We start from the raw sequence: 21,270 nt of genomic DNA on the forward strand, positions 1-21,270 counted from the left end.
AGTGACTGTTGTGATTTTAAACATAACACGGGAAAGACTGTGAAATGTAGAGACACGTTACAGGAACAATAAAGAAACAAACCACTGATACAGCGTGGATTATAAATTGAAGTGATCAGATCTGCTGAAGTCTGAGAAACAAGCCTGGAAGCTACCCGCCTCCCCACAAAGCACGGGCAGGCCCGTATGCATGCAGCCGCTGTGGTCACCCAGCCACTGTGGAACTGTCACCTACTTGCGTGTGTACGTGGATATCTACAAATACAGAAGACATTCCAGTTCACTGGTTATTAAAATGCATCAAATAAAGTACAGATAAAAGAAAAAGTCTTCCAATGTCTGTTTTTTTCTTAACAAGACGAACAGATACATTCATCAGGAAGAAGTGGTCTGGAAGAAACCACTGGACAGTGAAGATGGGGGTGGTGGCTAGGGTCTGGGAAGAACCATTGGATGGTGGAGCAGGGGGACTTCAGGGAGGGTAAACTACAAAAGGTACGAGGCTGAGATGTTTTCAGGAACATAGAAACGGAGTGGCTGCCGTTCAAGAGGAGAATGTGCCAGAACAGAAGGAACTGTTCAGGAACTAAAGACAGTGACTTTTCACTGCTGTGAGGCGGAAGAGGTTCAGTATTGAAGTCGAAAATACGCTTCCCTCCAGCAGAAGGGATAGCCCGTGTCTTCCGGGCTCAGTTCTTGGCCAGAAGACGCATTCTCTTGCCTCGTTCACCGAAACGTTGTGGCTCTGTGTCAGCCGGTGGGGCTGCCTGGCTGGTTGTGCAGACCCCACGGCAGGAAGACCGCCGCCGCTTGTGCCCTTGGGGGGAAGGCTTGTATCGGGCTCGCCCTCCGGGCCCCTCTGCTTCCGTCCCAAACAGACAGGAGCGCCAGCGTTCGCAGATGTCCGCCCGCCGTGACACTTTCCCAGTTCTGAAAGAATACTCGTTTCCACCCATACACCGAGAAAGCTTTAAGGAAGTGGAACCGAGGCAGATTAGCTCACCGAAAGGAGAATCTTCACTCTTTGAGGAAAGCTACCGTCTGGTCAGCTTCACAGAGGTCAAGTGGCTGGATTGTAAGCTTGGCAACTTTTTGTTTGATTCAGAAAGTTTTCACTGTTTTGCAATCAGAACCACAACCTTAGTGCAATAGTATATTTATTTTTTTTTTTAACAGTAATTTTGGTTGCCATACAAGAGATTTAAGGATTGGGAGAAAGTGCAAATTACAGGAGCTCGTTTTTCCTTTTTGTTTTTAATAAGGTCTAAAAAGAATAAAAGCACAAAAGTAACAGAAACACAGATAATGCGAACACGTTACACAAACTGTAGTGTGAAAAGGATTAGCTTCTAAAAAAAACAAACAAAAAAATTGTTAATGGGAAAAAAATCAATATTTGTGGCCCACACGCAAAAAGTCATTGCCAGATCACCCTGGGTAATGCTTGCTTGTTCAGTAACTCAGGGGGAAAAAAAAAAAAAATCACCGTTTTATTAACTAAAGTACCACAAATAATTCACTTTGTGATATGTAAAGTTCAGCAAATCAACAGTCACATTGAGTCAGTTTTATATTATATGGATTTACTTAAAATGTGCACAGACACCCTGGAGAAGGCATCCTGGCAGGTCTACATGATTTACATCTTGAGCAATTTTGGTTTTGTATACACAATATTACAGAAACTAGGCATGTAAATGCAATTTATTTAAATTACAGTATATAACAAAAGTGGATCTTTTTAAAACCTGGAATAGTATTAACATGATCTTTATATGAGCAGTTTAACATCTGTTTCACCATTAAAGAGGGGCACAGGGTAGGGCCTGGTCCTGACGTGTCCCAAGGGGGAGAACAGTGGGCGGTGGTTTAAATGAGGAACTATTGCTTTCTGTAGCAGACCTGGCGAATGGAGCTAGAGACTGATTCATCTTGGCAATAATGTGTATATTTTGTCGGTCAGGGCAGGTTCTGATGGGGCCTGTTACTTCTCTACAGTAAGACAGTGTGAAACAACCAATGTCACCAGCTCTTTTGTCTCTCAGTCTGCTTGCTTCCGGTCAGTTGCACGTGACTTGAAGTCTCTTTAAGGAAGGGAGTAGCAGCCAGCTCTCACCTCCTGGTTACCGAAGTTCAGTAACCCCAACGCCCCCAAGTTGCCGTTGGTTACCATCTACCCGCGGCCTCCTTTACTCGTCCTGTCTGTCTAGCATTTTGCCTGGCACCGAGCAGAGAGGTAATACCAACAGTAGGCAAAGGAGAGAAGAGCCACGGTGAGGTGGTGTACTTAGTGGGTTTTGCAGTATCACCAAATGGAAGACAGATAATGGCCAGAACACCATTGTACATTTTCTGAACTACCGGGCAGCCTCAGCAGGCCACCTGTAGTATCTTGGCTTGAAATTTCTCTAGGGTAAGATTTGTTCATCTCATGATGGAAAAATTGAAAGTACACGGAAGTGAAGCGCCTTAATACTCAATTGATTTCAGGTTGGAATGGATCATTCAGATACAAAGATGGACCTGCAGAAGGTTTTGGAACAGAAGGTCCAAAACTCAGTTTCCAATTCAGGGGCACGTGGCTGGAAAGACGGGGTGTGTGGTGAGTGTGTTTGTGTTTGGAGAAACTGCTGCATTGTGAAACACAACCACTTTTGAAGAAATAATTGTCCTTCGATGACGAAGTTCTAGCAAAGATAGAAAATATAACACAGCTCTGCTGGTTCAGATGCATCCAAATAAGGTTGATTTAAAAAGGTCATACTTTTATAATTATTCCACAGAAATAGTATTATTAAATCACAAAAGTTTTTCTCTTTAACTTTCTAGCACTGAAGTGGCACAAAGGCTGCCTAGTAGACCAGCCACTTTTTTCCTTAAAATATTGTGCTTATAAACTATCTGTACAACTATTGAAACTTGCAGTAAAGAAAGAGGTTTTAAATCGCTAGATTTGACTATTCATTCTAGAGCTGTTCCAGGCCTCATCAGACACTCGACTGTGAGCATAAAGGAAAAAGGAGAAAAATCACGTTTGTATAATTAGAGATGGGCTAGGCTAGTTCTGAAATCATAGTAAAAGCCAAAAACCTGACATTCGAGCTTCTTCCATACGTGGCAGAGCATGCTGACCCCTGACTGGGTGTCCTGTGGCTCGCGTGCCGGTGGCGACCTCCCTTGGAAATTAGAGGTACTGTCACAGGGGAGGGGCTCCAGGGGAAAGAACGCGGCAGGGCCCAAGAAAGCCTTGCCAGAGGCCTGACTGGCAGCCCACGAGACCTCTCTGCTCTGCCCTCCTTCCTTCATCCGCATTGCACCCTCACCCTGGGTTCCGTCTATGCGCCATGCCCGCTGGGTTTTCAAAAAACCTGCTGTACTGTTAAGACAAGCTGGTGGGATTCCTGGACGCTCAGAGGAAAAGGGGAGAAGCCCCTAAGTACCCTCTTCCTTGGCCTCGGGGGGACAAAGGGGCTGTCTCAGCTGCGATGCTTCCCCTTGGCCGGGCTCAGAACTGGGGGTGGCCGCGGCACACGCCCACCGTGAGCCCTGTCATCCTGCGTGTCAAAGTGGTTGCTCGCCTGCTCTGATCTTCGTAGAATTCAACACGCTTTCGATTTTAAAAAATGCCCAAAGGCAGAGAAGCCCCTTCCCCCGCTCCTGGGGAGCTGCTCCCCTCCTGCGGACACTCTGGGCACAGCAGCTGCACGCCGGCTGCTTCCCACGGCCAGGTCTCCCTCCTCCTTGGAATCGTGACTTTGTGCTTTGACTAACTCCATGTGACATCTGTTTGGCCACTTTGGAATTATGCTAACAGATTTGCAGAAAGAAAGAAAGAAAGCTAAGCAAAGCTGGGCACGATCCCATTCGGACCACCCACCACTGCCAAGAACCTCATGGCCGGAGAACCCCAGGTGCATGTCGGAGGAGACAGGGTGAAGGATCCACGGGAAGGAAGCTTCTCTGCCTTCCAAAGGGGCACCGGCTACGCACATCCGCGGGCGTCTCGCTGCGAGCCAAGTCCGGGAAAGAAAGGAGCACGTGGGCTTGAGTGCCCTTGAGGGGCCGCAGGCTGAGGAAGGCCTTGCGCCCGGGCCCGGGCGGAGCTGCCGGACGGCAGAGGAGGCCGCGGGAGGTATGTGTCTAGAGTGCAGTGGTGTCTGCCTGCAGGAGCAAGGGGCGCGCGCGCGGCGGTGAGCATCTCCTGGGCCTCGTGAGGTCAGGTCACCTGCGTGCAGGAGGCAAGCCGCGCATCTTTCCACCTTAGATTAGAAGCCCTCCCTCCCCTGGTCCCCTCTTTGACAGAAACAGCCCAGGGAGCCCACACAGAGAGCCCGGGGGTGGGGGGTGTTGAAGGCCTCTGCTCAGCCACGCCAGGGACACAGCATTTCTCTGGGTAGCAGGAGACCAGCCCGCGGGGCAGGCTTGGCGCTCACCGTCACACACTTCAGTGCAAGCCCATCTCTATTTATAGCAAGGGGTCCGTAAAGGTGAGGCGCAGCCGCCCTTATCTGTCCAGCAGCTGTTTCAAAGCCCTTTCGATGTTCATCCGGTGCCCGACTCGCGTCACGCCCAGATCTATGAGGTCTTCCTTCTGGAGGTTTGGCAGGTGGCTGCCATCGATCTCGTTGTCCATGAAGGCCTCTTTATGCTCACCCAGGTTGAGGCTTTCCAGCCAGTCCGCCACGTCTGGTTTAGTCCACAGGTGGACAGGTTTAGTTGTAAAAGGCTTATTGGAGATTGGCTGTTGCAGTATGGAGGGGGATGGCGACCTGCTGCGTCCCGCTGGGTTCAAGCCAAACAGGTCCCCGGGAGGGGGCTGGCTTGGGAGGCCGAAGACATCCGAGAGGGTGGGAGAGGGAGCCGCGGCGGCAGCGGACAGGGGCGCAGGCAGGATCTCTTTGTTCAGCTCTGTGGGCGAGACCACGGGGCTGGGGGCACGTCTTGGTCCTGAGGTCCTGCTCTCATAGTCTGGGGGCCGGCTCTGCAGGGTGATGGGCTGGGAGGTCCCAGGGCGAACCGTGAAGGTGACCGTCGTGCTCCGCGTACCTGAGACGGTGCTCATGACCTCTGGGCCTCTGAAACGGCAGCAACAGAGAAAACCATCACAGGTCCGCTCACAACGTCCCGAGGAGGGGGCGGGAGACACCCAAACCACAGCAGAGCGTCCGACGGCAGGTGCGCTGGCAGTGAGCAAACGCTTTGCCATGCCGGGGGCGGGGCGGGGGGACACGAGCGGAAGGCACCAGAGCACACGGGGCGGCCACTCACCGGAGCCTGGCAGGTTGGGGGGGGGCAGGGAGACCTGGAGACGGGCCCGAACCAAGTCCTGCTCCCTGGCCGGGGCGTGTCTGTGCCACACCAGTACCGCCTGAGGATGTGGCATCTTTTGCCTCAATTTCAGCAAGCAGAGGGGGGGCACCCTTGAGGAGAGACCCTCCCTCTTAACTGCCTGCCAGGCCTGAGGCTTTTTGGCTTAGAAGGACAAGTGCAGGGAGGGGCACCTCGCAGGCTGGCCCTGTTTCAGGAAGGGGGAAGCCCTACGGCTCCCTGGGGGCGCTCATGGACGCCGCCGTGTCAGCGTGAAAGGGTTGGGGTCGGGAGAAGGGCTTTATTAGCGGGCGGGAATGAGCCGCAGCCGCGGGGCCCAGTCTGTCCGCGCTCTGGACTGGCCTCCTGCTGCTCTCTGCTTTCTCTGCCGCGGGTGTGTATTTGCGTGAAACTGCCAGTTGGTAACCGGGTGCCTCTCAGCCTCGTGACACTTCCCCACTCAGTGCTACGTCGAGTACGGCATCTCTGCGTGAGGAAGCAGCAGCAGGTCGCGGGGGGGACCTGTGCCGACTCAGGCTTCGATCTTGTCCCGAGGAGGAGCATTTCCAGGGGCAGGGGGTGCACGCGGCTGGGCCCGCACCCCCACAGGGCGTTCAGATACGGCTTCCTGGAGGGCCAGGGGCTCCAGGGCCGGATCTGTTACACGTAGGGGGCCCCTGTTGAGAATTTCCAGGGGCCTTGGTTACTGGTTGTACTGGTGCACTGGGCACCAGCAGGTAAAGGCAGCCCCAGGCGAGACCCTGAGGATGCCTCCTCCACTACTGCCAGGCTCGCTACTCAAAATCAAGAAACGGTCCAGGGCGTCACCCGCAGGGAGCGGGGAGCCACCCCTCTGGCCCCCAGACCTCGGTCCTGGAGAGAAAGGTGGGCCGTGCGCACGGCGGGCATTTAAGAAACCTGCAAACTCCGGTGCTCAAGTAGGGCTGAAAGATGCTCCCCGGTTCCCACTCCGGAGGGCCCCACGGCTGTGGGCACACCTGTCTGGGGAAGGCTCATTTGGACCACTTTGATACCACAGCTAAGCTGAGATGGTAGAGCAGCCCCACCCAGAGGGGATTGGAGTTGTTTAATTAGGACCTTCAGGGGAGGTGAAGCGGGTCAGCATCTCACAGGAGCACGCGGCACTTGCTCTAAGGTGACTTTGCGTGGCGCCGGGCCTGTGACCCTGACTGGGTCGACTGGGGCAGGACAGTTGGGAAGTGACCTTGTTCATCGGCTTTGTGCAGCAGAGGCAAGTTAATCCCCCAAAGTGACAGCAGCTGCTTTAAACCCAGGCAGCCTTTAACAGGGGGCCTCTCTGAGCCAGAGGGTGGGTGTCAGCACCACCCTCCTGTGGGAACACCCCAGCGAGTCCCAGGTAGTTGGGATGTTTTTTTTAAAGGAAGGCTCTGCAGGCAGCTGTGTGTGTCGTCAGAAGCAAACAGATGGGTGGGCAGTGAGAACGAGGGGCAGGAGAACACACCAGAGAGAAGAGGGTTCTGCACGCAGCACTTACTTCTGTTCAGCACGACCCTCTTCTGTTACCACCCATCATGGGAGCAAATGGAAATGACAAAATGGAATGGGTTGAGACAACACGGCAAAATTAATTACAGTTTAAAAAAAGCAGCTTTTTTCGATGGATGAAATTAAAGCAATGGCACAGATGCTGGCTGAGAGTCTCCCCGCGCTGCTCCTTTTCTGGCCACGGAGTAGAGTGGGCAGTGCACAGAGCTGCCCGGAAGAGAACGTCAAGAGGGGCATCACTTTAGCGTTTAGGATGGGACACTCACACCTGTGCCTGCCTTGGCTGGGGATGGTGTGAATATAGAGAGAAACATCTAGGAAGGTGTTAAGAAGGAGAACGACGTTAGCCTCTGCTTGGAGTCCCTGAGAGCCAGTTCATTGCTGACATCCAGACTCGGCTTCCCGGGCTGCCTTTGTCTTCTGCAGCTTAGGAAGGACAAATCAGCGTTCCTGGTTGGGGGAGGCCGTGCTTTGCGTCAAGTCTACAGCGAGAGAGGAGAGCCCGGCAGCTAATAAAGGGGGTTGTCAGATCTGGCCCCATACTTGGGGCCACCCACGGCCCTGCGGAACGTCGCCGTGGAAAAGAACCAGCGTGTTTGAGGAGCTGAGTGGAGGCCTGCCCGGGGCCGGTCCACCCTGCCCTCCTTCTCAGCGGTTTGATTGACTCTCAGTTAATCAGGCGGATATCATTCACTGGATCTCCTGGTTGCGGAGATCGTTATGTTGCTAAGCAACCACTGGGTTCCCGGGTGGAACACGCAGGAATCTGTGGCCCCGATTTAGAACACAGACACACACACACGCACACACACGCCCTCTCTTGGACTATTACTCTCTATCCTGCCTCTTAAATCCAATCCATACGGGAACATGAGGATTAAAACAAAAATGGAGGGTTAACTGACACCCCGAGATGCACTGTCATTTTATCGTCAGCCCGGGTTGACCGGCGTCGGGGAAGTGAGGACTCAAGTCGCCTTTGCATTGTGTTTACAAATGCAGTTCAGCCGTCGAGCAGTGGCTGGCTGTGGGCCGGAGGCGCTCGGGGCCGGCGCTGGGGCTCTGGACCCTTCCCGCCCGAGCCTTCCTCCAGCGCGCCCGCCGGGCCTCTGCCTCCCAGTGGCCGTATCCCGCCCGAGCCTCCCTCCAGCGCGCCCGCCGGGCCTCTGCCTCCCAGTGGCCGTAGGGTCTTCGTGAGGAGCCCCTGTCTTGCGTCTAAAATAGCACTTATTTCCAGACCGCGCTCTTCTTGGTTTCTACCTTTATAGCGCCTCCAAAGGTCGGTCGTTCCAAAGACGGAGAGTGGCCCGAGGCGTTAACAGATCTGCACAAGGCCTGAGCCTGGCCCTGGTTCCCGGCTCTGAGCACCGCGAGCCCCTGTGTGTCTGCGGTCCCGGGCCTGGCCTGCAGGAACGGCGGATGCATGTGGGAAGCTGGTTTCCCAGATCAGGAAGTGACGTGACTCGGCCAAGCAGATGGGGCTGGAACTGGGCGGGGGCAGGGGGCTGCCTCGGCTTCAGCAGCCCTTTCGACACATCTGAGCAGGTGGGAAGGCACCCAGTTTCAGCAGGAGGTATCCATCCCCTGATACACTTCGGCTGAGTGGTCCTGGCGTCCAGACTGGGAAATGAGAGCGTGAGAAACAGACTTGAAGGATAAAGTGCCGCAGCCTGACCAGAAGAGCCCCTTCACGAACCCGTGTACGAGGAGACACGCGACAGCGAGCTTCACGACCACCCTTAGTGTCCACCGCCTTATCCACGATTTCAGTCACTGACACTGCCTGAACGTTTCAGTTGCTGCCGTGAAATGGTAAAGCCTCCGTGACGGCACTGACGTGATGAAAGTGTCATTAAGCAGCTTCTATTATCGAGTCAGTTTTGAAAAGTCTTTGCTCTGGGACCGGCTGGGCAGAGGTCATTTTTTAACAACCCAGATAGATTTATTTTAAAACCGAGAGGCTCTCAGGATAATACTGTGGAGAGCCAGTGAGGAGCTGGTGCCACTGGCCAGGCCAGGCCAGGGCAGCCGGAGGCCGGAGGGCATCACCTGAGAAGCAGCCAGCGCTCCCCTGCAAGCAGCCTGAACCCCCAGGGGACCTGGAGCGCCGTCGCTGCCTCCGGGAAGTGAAGGCCATTCTGGATGAACCGAAAAGAGTGAGGCGATCGGAGGGGCTCCTGGGGGCTTGAGCCGATGCCGTGCGCCCTGGACGGAGGCCAGTGGGTCCCCCGCAGGCATCCACTCACTGCTCTGATACTCCTCCCAACAGCTGGAGAATGAAAGCCAAACCCAGACTGACCTTCCGCTCCCCTGGGAGTGCTGACAAAGAACAGATGCCTGGGCTTCCTAGGTCAAGCCCCTTTGTTTTGTGTCAGACGCCATCATCTACCCGCTGTCTCCGGAGCAGAGGCCCCCGGGACCCCACATGGGCCGGCTCGTGGGCTTCCCTGTGTCACTGTGACCCACCTGACTGCATAGCTGCTGGGTCACCTTCATGGAACGAAAGTTCACGCCAAGCCTTTGCTCAACCACTCGGACGCACCCCAGCCCTTCCCCTCGGCACGCGGGAGCCCTCTGGGACCCTTCCCCCGTCAGCGCTGCCTCTGGTCTGGCCGGTTTCTTTAGCGTGGAGAGCACTTGCCAGTGCCTGGGCTTTGTGCTTGCTGGTCTGCTGGTCCTGGTGCCCGGGATGCTCTGCTCCTGTGTTTCCGCCCAGCTGGCTCCTTTTACTCCTTCAGGTGGTTCAGATGCCACTTCCTTGGGGGGAGGGTCACCTCCGTCCTGCCCATGGTCGCTGACTCGTTGGGACATCTTCGTCCCTTTGCAGCGCCCGCACCCTTTGGGCTCGTCTTGTTTACTGTTTCTTATCCATTCCCCCTTGAGAATGTAGCCCTTCAAGGAGAGACCTTGAATGTTTTCTTGTTCAGTGAGGAATCCTGGGGCCCGGCCCGGTGCCTGGCACACTGAGGTAACCAGTAACCCCTGGTTCAGTGAACGGTTCATGACTAAGTCTGCGCCCAGCTTCCCGGGGCCCAGGCCTCTGTGACTGTGCACCCCTTTTGTTACTGTCCTCCCTCAGGTCTGACCCTGGGCTCCTACCAAGAACCCGTCAAGAGGCCACGGGGCTGGGCTGTGGCTCGTTTGGCTTCCCGGCTCTGTGACTTCATGGAAAACACCAGGTGCTCTGAAACGAGGCGGACGCTGCTCGTGTGTCTAAGTTTCCAAAGGGCTCCGCATGGCGGGCCGCCCGCTGCAGGGCAAGGCCGTGCTCGTCGTGGGTGTCGGCCGTGCCCTGGCGCCTCTCTGGCCGTTCACGGTCATCCTCTCGAGCTCTGAGCTTTGCAGGGAAGGTCCGGGCCTGCAGGACGCCAGGCGCCGGTGCCGGGCCTCCAGCCCGTGGGGTAGCTTGGGGGCGGAGCTGGGTAGGACAAGCAGCCGATCACCCCAGAAGCCTAGTTCTTAGGAGGTGTTTCCAGATCAGGCCTGGGGGGAGGCCGCGAACGCTAGGCCGTAAAGAAAATGACGTGATCGTCGTCTTTTCGCCAACGTGTCTGTAATCAAGATGACGGCAGAGCCTGCGTCGTCACTGATTTCGGGGGACACGTGATGGCAGCAGAAACCCATGCACGGCTCATGTTAAGTCAGATGTACCCCAGTAAGCGAGGGCCTAGTCGTCCAGTGTCCTCTCTTCCCCGACCCTGCCCAGGGTCACCGCACCTCAGAGTTCAGAAAGGACCCGAGGGCAAAAGTAACTTACCAAAGGGGCAGGTTCACCTGAGGTTTCTGCCCTCTTAGCGGACAAACGATTGTGGAGCAGCTCAAAGAACTGTCCCTTTCTTGGGCGATCAAACTTCTTTCTGTGGAAATGGGGTGTCTGCACTGCCGCCTGTCTGTCATTTCAGAGCACGGCCGGTTTTCAGTTTTCCCTAGAAAAACTCACTTCTTTTCCCTCACTAGGAATTTCCTTCATCCAGTTTCTGCCTCATTTTGCCCAGGGCCAAATTCACAGCTCTTAATTTGTAGATGCATTTAAAAGTAGCAGTGAGACACCCAGGCAGGTGAGCCCTGGCTGGGGGTGTCCTGGGCTTTGTCTGCTGCATGAATGGCTGAATCCCAGGCCTCTCCATGAAGGCACGACCCAGCGAAGCGGAGGCCTGTCCCAGGGAGTGTGTGTGTGTGTGTGTGAAGGAAAGTGCAGTTGAGTGCTGCCTGCTCATGAGAAAGACCTGGTGCCCGGTGCTCGGTCACCCACTCGGGGGCCTCTGCTGAGGACCTGCCCCCTTCTTACCCTGGTCAGTCCACCTCCTGGCTGCAGCTCACATCCATCGGGCTTTGCCCGATGCGGCCGTGAGATCGGAGAAGCCAGAGTGCGCAGGCGAGCGTCCAGCTTAGTGCTGGAGTCAGTGACCGACCTTCCTCCTCGTCCTTGGGCCTCAGGCCGACCTGTTCCTGGTCCAACTCAGCGTAGCCCTTAGCAGTGAGTAGGGAAGGGGAGGGGACACCGCCTCGGGGAGGTCACCAGTGCTGGAGGCTGCCCGGTGACCACCCTTGCAGATTATCAGTCACCAGGTAAGCCTGAGAATAGCCCTGTCCTGGTGAGCTCGGTTAGGTAGTGGCGCCTTTCTTCCAGGCTAATCCCTGGCTCCAGCGAGAGGGGCGGAGTCGAGCCCTGAGGCAGCTCCTGAGGTCGGAGTGCTTTCCTGCCTTCCAGCTGAGTGCCCAAGGCCAAGGGCTTCACCTCTGACCCCCGGTTCACTCATCTGCACCATGGGAGCAGGTTCAGGCCCTGCCTCCGGTGCCTGGGCCGCGTGATGCCCGGCATTTGGTGAGAGCATAACAGATGTCACCTAGGGCTTGTACCGTGATGGGCTGGGGTATAAATAATAGAAGAGACGGGAGGTGGCTGTTCCTGGCAGCTGGCTTGGGTCGGACAGAATCGGTCTTGCAGCTGCTCTCAAGAAGTCCGACAGGATTCTGCCCGCTGACCCCTGCTCTCAGGCCCCTCCCACCCAGGGAAACCCTAGAGACACCTGCAACTCGGAGACGCCCTCTCCTGTGAGCCCCAAGGAGCTCACCCAGCCAGGAGAGGAGCTGGGGAGGCCTACAATCCGATGCCGTTCAGAGAGGCCCCTGGACTCCCGGGTGGGAGTGCTCCGGGGAGCGTGGTGCTGTGCAGGCTGCCCCACTGGCCAGAGCAGCCCTAGAATTGGTGCCCTTCTGCATCTTCCATACTTCCGACATCGCTGGCGGTGGGAGGTGCCAGTCAGAAGACCTTGGCCTGGTCCTGGCTCTGCCTTCTGCTGGCTGTGCACATGGACAAGCCACCTGGCCTCTCTGAGTCTCCATTTCCCCTTCTGAAAAATGGGTATCATTATACATGCTCTCTAGCAGCTGTTAGAAAGATTACTCACCATGTCCAAGTGTTCTGTAAAATATGAAACACAGTGATAAAGCATCTTAATTGTTGTACCTCTACATAACCTAGCAGCTAAAGACCGGTACTATTACGTGACAGAGCCAGTTTTAAACATTTCCTTGAGACTTTCAAGCACGTAATACTCATAGGTACGTGTGTACGTACGTCCACCAGAAACGGGGAATTTGTAAGGAATCTGTTCAGCTGGAGTGCCCTTTGAATGCCACTAATGATGGGTGCCCCATTAAAAGACGGTGGTTTCGGCGTGCTTCTCTCTACTGAGACTGGCCCATCAGCGTTCCTCGGAGGAGTAGTGGGAGCTGTGCACGTAACTTACGCCCGCACCGAAAGATAACCGGGAAAGTGGTGGCTCTCAGCCTGCTCTCAGGACCTGACCGTAGTGCAATACCGCCGATTAATGGACTGAGATGTTTGAATCCAACGCCTGCCCAGCAGGAGTATGTAGAACGACTTCATTAGTTGAGATGATGAAACCTGAGAGTAAACATCAGTGGGGGAACCTGAAGGGCCCTGCTGCCTGGGGACCCAAGCAGTGGTGTGTGTCTTGGGCGAAGGGAACCGAGAACCGTGAGTGATGGCTGGAGCACCGGGCTCTGGCGAGGGTCATCCACCAGCTACAGGCGGGGCGGGGCAGGGGGGGGGGGGCCTGTTACAGCGTGGCGTGCCTTGACAGAGCCCTGGGGTTGGGTTTAGGACTGGCCCCCCACGTGCGACCCCTGGTTTCTAGGCAGTGCCTTACGCTCTGCCTGACGTGAGCGCCCACGCGGGGAGGACCACATGCTTTTCTTCCACGATGTCCGCCGTGGGTCAGGATGGGCTCCAGGGTTGCATTTCACTCTGAGCTCACTAGTGGATCTGCAACCCGGCCCCTCCCCGGCCTCAGACCAGTTAGTGACAGGAGGAGGGGAAAAGAGCCCCTCACGCACATGTGACCACACACGTGATTGCACACACGCTGCTCACGCGGCCCCCGGCCGGTGCACCCCTCCCCTGCAACCCCTGGGTGAGGCTCCAGAATGGCCTTTGGGGTCCTGGCCAAGACCTGGAGGACGCGGGAGGGAAGAGCAGGGCTCCTCCCCGGAAGCCACGGCGGGGATGGCCTGTCTGGCAGTGTCTCGTTACGCGTCCCTATGCGGGGGCCACGTCCTGCCGGGCCAGACGCGCTCAGCTCTGCTGCACCGGCGTCCAGGGGATGAGAAAGGGGCACATGAGCGCACGACAGAGGCGGCTGACACAGAAGGCTGGCATTCCCTGTCCGTGTCCGCTTCCGTTGCTCCCAAGGGCGTTTCCTGGTCAGCACTGGCCGGCACAGGAAAGCCCGCCTCGGGATGGTCTGCGTCCACGCCGGCCGCAGCACTTACCTTGGAGCGAGGCTGGCAGGCTTGGATCCCGCTGGCGAGTCCAGTCCTTCCCCCGGCTTTGCCGTTTTCTCTCGGTTCATTTGCTGCAGGATTGAGTTCAACTCACTAATCACGTTTGCCTTTGGGCCGGAGAGAATCGGGCTTTTGACCTCTGAGATGTCACCCCACAGCCTGGAGGTCCTCGGCTGGATAACCTTTGTGGTCCCGGGCTGGGCCCCGCCGGGGGGCGGCGGGCGTGCCGGCGGGGGGACCACAAAGCTGTCCACGTCCTCCTCCAGCAGCGCGTCGTGGTAGAGCGCGTTGCCTTTGTGAATGATGGGCTTCATTTTTGGCTTAGGAGGTACCGGGGGTTTGTCAACCGTGAACGCTTGCCCGTCTGCATAGACTGTGCAGGTGTCCACGTTCTCGCCGCCCTCGGAGGACAGGGTGGAGATGCTGGAGACCGTGGAGATGGTGCTGGTCGTCTCGAGGTGGTGGTCGCTGCTGCTCCGGCTGTCTGCCTCCTCGATCCCAGAGTCCGTGACGGCATCAAAGCTTTCGGGGGGTGGCAGGAATGAGGCGGGCAGACAGTTCGAAAGGCCAGCTGGCTTCTTACTGTCCGCAGAGTTGGTGGGCTGGCTGGAGTTCAACGAAGGGGACTGGGGGGCGTCGTTTTTCTTCTGCTTGACCAGGTCTGAGAGTGCGGGGACAGAAGCAACGCGGTCATCGGGGATATCAAAACTGTTTGCAAATTCCAGGGGAGGAGGCAGTGGCTCTGTAAAAATAAAATCCTCATCCAGATCCACGGATGCCAGAGGTGGGGGAGGGATGCGGAACGGCAAGATCACCGCCTCCTCCACGGAGCCCGCCGCCACGACGGTCCTGCCGGGCGCGGCGGCCGCGGGCTCGGGGCCAGCGGGGATCGGTAAAGCACCTTCAGTTTCGGGAACGCCTTCTGGCACCTCGGACGGCGAGCGGTCCGGCTTTGTTTCCGCGTCGGCATCCTCGTCCTCTTCCTGCAGGAAGGCGTCCGGCCTGGCTGCGTCCACGGTGTGTACCATCAGCAGGCCGGCCGACTTCCGCTGCGACGCATCCGCGATGTTGGTGGGCGTGCCCTTCTCGTCGCCCTTCCGCTCCTTGCCCAGGTCGGCCTCATACTTGTTTTCCGTCTCCTGCCGCCTCAGGGGCCCCCGCGTGTTCTGCCTGGTGACCGGAGGGAAGCCTGCTTCCCCACTGGGCCGCATTTTGGTGTCGATGTAGAGAGGTTTGTTGAGGTCGGCCTTGGGGGCCTCCCCCTTGGGGCCCTGCTGGGACTCCTTCAAGGCTCGGTCCCTCGCGGAGAGCGCCAGGGCCAGCGGGGAGCTCGGGTCCAGCAGCCTCCCCGTGAGCGGGTGGACATAATTCTCGGGGCCGGCCGCACTGCTGCTCTTGAGGGGAGCTGCAGGGCTGCTCTCGGGCCCCTTGGCTTTGGACGTGGAATTCAGTGGCCTGCCGGCCTCACCCTGAGCTCCGGCCTCGCCACCACCCACAAAGTGGTTCTCGGGCTCCCTGGTCGCCGCCCCTGGCGTGGGTGACGACAGCTGCTCGGTGCTGTCCTCCTCGCCGAACCCGCCCTCCTCGGGGAACTTGGAGGGCCGTGCCTGGGGGGCGGGCAGCCCCAGGCCCACGTCCTCGTCCCCCAGGTCCGTGGACAGGAAGGCCGGCGAGTTCCTCCTGGCCTCCAGCCGCTTCTCCCGGTCGCGGACGGCCCCGGCGATGGCGGCGGCGAAGGGGCTGCTGGCGGTCAGGCTGTCATCGGGCCGCAGCTGGCCCGGCTGCTCGGAGGCCGGGGGCTCGATCTCCGTGCTGCTGCCCTGGCTGCTCTTGCCGCTGCTGCTGGTGGAGGGCTCCTTGACGATGATGGTCGGGATGGGGATGGAGCACGTCTTCTCGGGGCTGTCCTCCACGTTGGACTGCTTCACCAGCATGCCCTTCCGCCTGGCGGGCTTGGCGGGGACGTAGACGGCTTTGCTGGCGACCTTCCCGACCTCGGAGTATGGGTTTTCGGGCATCTGGCCCCTCTTGCCGCGGAAGGTGGCCTGGGCGGCGGCGTTGCGGCTGTAGAGGTCCTCGGAGTCCAGGGAGTAGCGGTCCAGCTCCCTCCTGTGGTACAGCCCCTTCTCCCTCAACATGGTGGCCACCGTGTCGGAGCGAGCTGCCGGGGACACCTTGGCGGCGGAGTTCTGATTGAACGCGGGCTTGATCGTCCCGTAGACTCTGGGAGTTGGGGACTTGGGGCAGTTGTAGGCGGTGGGGGAGGGTGGGGGAGGAGAGGGGGGCACCGACTGTGGCGGGGGGGGGATGTCCTCGGAGGTGTCCGGCATGGACAGGCTTCTGGTGAACTTGAGCATCGGAGGGGCCAGAAATTGCCGCTCTTCGCCCGTGATTCCTGCAAGTAGAAGGCAGGTTTAGATTTAAATCACGGCAGTGACGCACACCCCGCTCAGCTCCTAGGATGGCGCGACACGCTGTGTCTCTGCAGACGCACAGAGAATCACGATGCACACCGTTCACAGAATGCAGCACAAGCCACGATGCCGAGGGGTCACGGGGCCCATTCGGAGCCAAAGCAGAAGGGAAAGGCCCCGCGAGGCCCGGAGTGCGTGCTGTTGAGAGAGATGGTGCCCAGAGCGACGGGCGCGAGCCGACTCCCCGGGGTTCGTGTGCGCACGTGTGAGCGTGTGTCGGGGGCCGGGGTGGCCTGCATCAGGGGCCATCCATCCCTTCAGGCTTGGCCAGGGCCCCCGGTGGGCGTTTTCGGGTTTGGGACTGAGGCTGTCGAGCTGCGTGTCAGAAACGAGGGCACAGGGAACACAGGTGGCTGCACTGGCTCATGGGACGCGGATGGTGCCGCCGTCCCGGGGGCTGCAGGTATGCGGGGAGGCCTGGCGCCCTCGAGCAGAGCCCTGTGCGTATGGAGACCCTAGGGTGGCCTCTCCTGCTCGACAGGAACCCGTTTTGTTGCCTGGCTTCTCTGGGCCCCCGAAGGGTACTGGAGCTCCCCAGGCCCTCGGGAGGATGGCTGAGCGGCCCTGGCAGGAGAACGCGCTGCATGCAGCACGCCAAGAGCCTCTAACCCGAGACCCCAGCCCAGGCCGGGAGAGGGTCCTGGCCAAACACTCGGCCGCCTGGCCCAGCGAAGCCCTCTGGGCCCTAAGACCCTCTGGGCTGGGCCGAGGGGCCCGGTGGTTTACCACGGTCCCCACTGACCACGGTCCGAGTTGGAGGACTGGACCTATGGAGCCCGTGGGTGTTGGGTGAGAGAGGGCGCTGAGGGGCCCGCAGGGGCGACGGCCGCATCCGGCCGCGTCGGGCCCCAGAGCCTCTGGTGTGTCCACTGGGTGGACTTTCAGATTCTTTCCGATACAAGATACAAAAACATCAACGGAACGCACTCCGGACACAGGAAGCAGCACATGGACACGGACGCTGACAGATGTCAAGTACGAGGGTCTCGCGTGGGGGGCATGCAGGTTTTTCAAAGAGGTAACAAAACGAATCACTCCAAATCAAAAACGCTCCTAGGACAAACTACAATAATTTATTCCAGTGAGAAGTTCCATTCGATAAGGGTATTCCAAATTTCACATACTCCTTGTGGGAGGGCGTTTTGGCATCGCAAAGATGGTTGCTCAGAGGCCTCTCATTGAGCGTGCGTACGTGGCGGCTGCCTGACAGTTAGGATCCCAAGGAGCAGTGATTTAAGAACACGCCTTATGGAGGGATTGTTACATTCACACTGCAGATGCCAAACTGTAAGGTTCACTGACCTGATAGAAAGATTCTGCTGTCTGACAGGAGGAAATCGACTGTTATTAAGCAGTTAGAGAGCCAGGGGCAGGAGATGGCGTGAGCGCTACTCTGCGGTGGCCCCGAGCTCCTGGGGGGACCTTGGGGACCGGCAGACGCCACCTCCGCCATCCCTTATCGTTCAGTTCCTGCCAGCTGCCACCCCTTCAAACTAGCGACAGAGGCGCCAGGCCTGAGACCGCAGTGCTGGACACACAGAGCAGCGCCGCGCCCCCCAGTGTCCAGCAGTGGCCTTAGCTTCTCTGAGAATTTACACGGTAAAGACAGTGCTGGATTATCTCACAAAGGGGCTGTCTGAAGGGGTCACGTTTACCTTGCCTGGAACAGAGTCAGCAGGAACCACGCGAAGTTATTAACAAGAAGTTAGCGGTTTCCCGCAGCGCATAGTACGTCGTACCCGCAGAGCGCGAGAACCTGGCCCAGCCACCCTTAGAAGTGTGTCCATCGAGCTCATCCACAAAGCGCGGCGGTGGCCGTTCGCAGGGGACCTGGGCCCACCCCGCCGGCCCACTCTAAACACGCAGGGTGGGGGCGAGGGGCTTCCTGGACGTCACCTGCCCACCTCCACCTCCCTCCTGACTGCGGCCCCTCACCCTGCTGGTATTATCACGGATACTTGGCTTGTGAGGCCGGGAAGCCACCCTGGATTCGGTATCCAGAGGGTAGGAGAGTTTCAGACGGCTCAGGCGGTCAAGGCCTCCCTGGGGGTGAGGCCGGTGCCCGTCCTCTGGTGGGCGGGCCTGGGGCCTCTGAGGGGCACTGCCGAGGGTGCTGAGAGCCAAGGGGCACCTTTGCGGGTGTGGCCACGCTGCTTACCTATTGATTTTTGCCTTCGCATCGTACCTCGAGGGAGGCCCAGAAATGGGCCTTTCGGGCTCCCAGGAACGGTGGGCGTCATCACGGCGATCCCCTGGCGTTCGTACACGGACTGCAAACCAGAGAGCCCGGGGTGAGCTGTGTCAGACCAGCGCCACCCACGGCAGCCAGACAGGGAAGCCCTGGGCAGTGGACACCTGTCACGGGGCTTCCCCCAGCTGCTTCTGGGGAGCACCTCCATGTCCAGCTGAGGCTGACGACGGGCCACACCAGCGTCCAGGACCCAGAAGGGGGCCCTGTCTGCCCTCAAAGTGCCGATGAGCCCTGCTCAGCGGAGCCGTGGTCTGCCTGACATTGACTGAGAATGGCCAGGACGGATGTCCTGTAGGAAAGAGCATCTGGTGGTGGGCAGTGGGGTCCAACCTTGGCCACGTCCGCCTCCGCAAAGTGGGCTGACCACAGTGGCCCAGAGTGGGGGACAAGCCAAGTGCCGTGCCCTGGGGCATGTGGGCCCCGCGGCAGGCGGGCTGCCCGTCCTTCCTCCTCCGCCTGGTCCAGGAGGAGCCTCGCGCGTCCCTCCTTCGCTTTGCAAACAGCTTCCCTGTGCAGCCCCTGCCCAAGCTGCTGCTTCCTCGACTGGAAGACAGGTTGCTGGCCGGCCTCACCTCACCTCGCGGCGTCGGAGGGCTACTTGGAACAGCCGGGTGCGAGGCCCGAAGGAAACAGGCGTGTGCGCGCCCAGGCTGTTCCCGCGTGACCCAGTCTCGCTGGGCTCTGGGTGTCTGCCCGGCCCGGGGCTTGGAGGGTGTCTGGAACGAGCTGGGTACGGGGTGCCGTGGGGGGGTCGGGGGTCGGGACGCAGGGCCCTGGAGGAGCTGCCTGGGCCTTCTGGAGATGAGGGGAGGCAGGGGGCATCCTGTATCGTGCACTACGCAAAACCGTCACATCGGACCGATGATACTTCTGGGCGTTATTAGGAAGAGGCGGGGTTAAACAGAGAGTCAGTGTGAAGTGATTCAGAGAAGATGCAAAGTCAGGAAGTAATCGTGACAGGTGGTGCTCAGACCGGCAGCAGGCACGAAGCTGGGGTGGAGAGGGCCACGTCTGGAACCTGAGAGAAGCAGCCTGCCCAGACGATGGGCAGCTCTGCCAGCCTGTCGTGGCCCGTGGTCTCTGCTAACCGCCCCCAGGGAATAACGGTGGCCTGAGACCTCGGAGGGGCGGGGTCCCAGGCGTATGCAGAGGCCCTGCTCCCCAGGGTGGTGGGGTCGGGCCTCGTCTGCCCCGGAAGGCTGCCTTTTCGCTCCGGGTGGCCTACGGGAAGGCCCTTGGGGCGAGTTACTGAGCCGGTCACGTGGTGGCCCGCCCCCCCCACTGCGGGTCTGCGCTGGAATGGGGTGCCTGCCGCGCGTACGCAGATTGGGGCTCCGGGTCTGGACGCTGGGGAGGGTGAACTGCAACCGCGAGGTCTGCCCACGTCGGCCTGCCGCCCGCTCCCCCAGCCCAGCCACTCACGTTCACGTCCGAGACAGAGGGGAAGCACCGGCTGGTGGGCCGCTGCTTGATGGTGGCCACCCTGGACTCCACTGCGACGCTCTCAGCAGTTCGGGATGGCTTGGAGGCTGGGACTATCTCGTCGGGTTTATCTGCAACGTGAACATGACCGTCAGGACGGGCGTCGGTGAGCAAAGCCCCAAAACACAGTCGGGCGAGGGGCTGAGGTAGAGAAACGCCCGAGTGCCCTGTGCCTTCACGGCGCACGCGGCCTGTCGCTGTGGTGTGGAGCACGCCTGCCTCTCGGCCACAAGCGCTGACACTGACAGGACCTGTCCCCCAAGCCGTACCCCCCCCCCGCCGGGTGCACGTGGACAGGAGGGGAAGGAGACCCTCGCGGAGGCAACGCAGCCTCGGCACCGGAGGCTCCGGCACTCAGGGCGTCGCTTTGTTCATACTAGCGCGGTTTATTCTTGCTGGTGGGGGAGCCAAGCCAACGTTTTGAACATTTTTCTTTTTAAGAGCTCAGAGGTGTGGCTCCTTTGAAACTAAGCGCAGTTGCCAGGGTCTAAGGACCCAGCACCCAGGGCTGGAGGCGGCTGGGCAGCGTGGGTGTAGGCAGGGGTAGAGGTGGGGAGGGGAGGCAGCCCCCCCCCCGCCACCCGCTCAGGAGCCAGTTGACGTTTGTGCCTTGCTGTGCGGGGGAGTCCCCCCTCCCCCAAGAGCTGAACATTCTCAGTTCCTTGTGAAAAAGAAAGCCCAGGGTTAGTTATCAGTGATGCTTACAGATTAAGAAATGATTTTAAAATTTAAATTTAAAATGTTACATTTGGGGGGAAACCCGAAACTGGAGCACGTCCTGGACCCGCCCAACACCCTGGCCTCTGCCCGCAGGCCGTCTGAGCTCAGGCACCGGCGTCTGATCAGGGCTGTTACAGCGCAGGACCCTGGTTTGCTGACACCAGGGGCGCCCGGGGTGGGGTGGGGCAGAAGCCAGCGTGAGGCGGGCCTGGTGGGAATCTCCCACTTTGGACCCTGTGAGGCACTGCACTCTCCCGGCCACCCCCCGAGAACATTCTGTCCACAGCTCGAGGTCTCCTCCTAGCTCACCCCACACCCTTCTGGGGTCTTGTGACACCCCACAAAGCTCGTGCCGTCAGAAAGGCCCAGGCCTCTGGGGTCTCGGCAGCCCCAAGCTGCGAGGCCAGCGTGAGAGTCTGGGCAGGAGCTCCGGGTTTAAGGCCCATGGCCACCCAGGAAGAGCGCAGCCCCTGGAGAGGTCCCCACAGTCCCCAACAGGCAGGCCTCCGGCTTCACGGGGCCCCTTCCTGGTCGGTGCCCAGCCACATCCTGGACCAGGGTGAGGGCCCCACAGTCCCAGGTCGCCCGCTCAGGGAAGGCCGAGGAGCTCAGGCACGGCAGCTCGCGGGAGGCCCTTCCTGACCCGCCAGCTGGCACGGGGACTTCCAGGTCCTCCGCCCCCGCATCCTCCCGGCTCCT

The 21,270-nt window shown here is 58.9% G+C and overlaps 1 protein-coding gene across 1 annotated transcript in view; it reads right to left on the bottom strand.

Moving 5' to 3' along the window:
* Positions 1 to 1,140: 1,140 nt before the first annotated feature.
* The window catches only part of SHANK2 (SH3 and multiple ankyrin repeat domains 2), a 154,493-nt gene continuing 134,363 nt past the window's right edge, over positions 1,141 to 21,270 (bottom strand). The window contains exons 7-11 of the mRNA XM_027090089.1: positions 19,792 to 19,922; positions 18,277 to 18,388; positions 17,421 to 17,441; positions 13,633 to 16,039; positions 1,141 to 5,075 (exon numbers count right to left, since the gene is read on the bottom strand). Of these exons, the coding sequence (XP_026945890.1) occupies positions 4,505 to 5,075; positions 13,633 to 16,039; positions 17,421 to 17,441; positions 18,277 to 18,388; positions 19,792 to 19,922 (3,242 nt within the window). The 3' untranslated portion in view covers positions 1,141 to 4,504. The remainder of the gene's footprint in view (positions 5,076 to 13,632; positions 16,040 to 17,420; positions 17,442 to 18,276; positions 18,389 to 19,791; positions 19,923 to 21,270) is intronic.

Source organism: Aethalodelphis obliquidens, unplaced genomic scaffold, assembly GCF_003676395.1.
Source record: "Aethalodelphis obliquidens isolate GAN/ISIS:26980383/991018 unplaced genomic scaffold, ASM367639v1 scaffold69, whole genome shotgun sequence".
NCBI classification, from domain to species: Eukaryota; Metazoa; Chordata; class Mammalia; order Artiodactyla; family Delphinidae; genus Aethalodelphis; species Aethalodelphis obliquidens.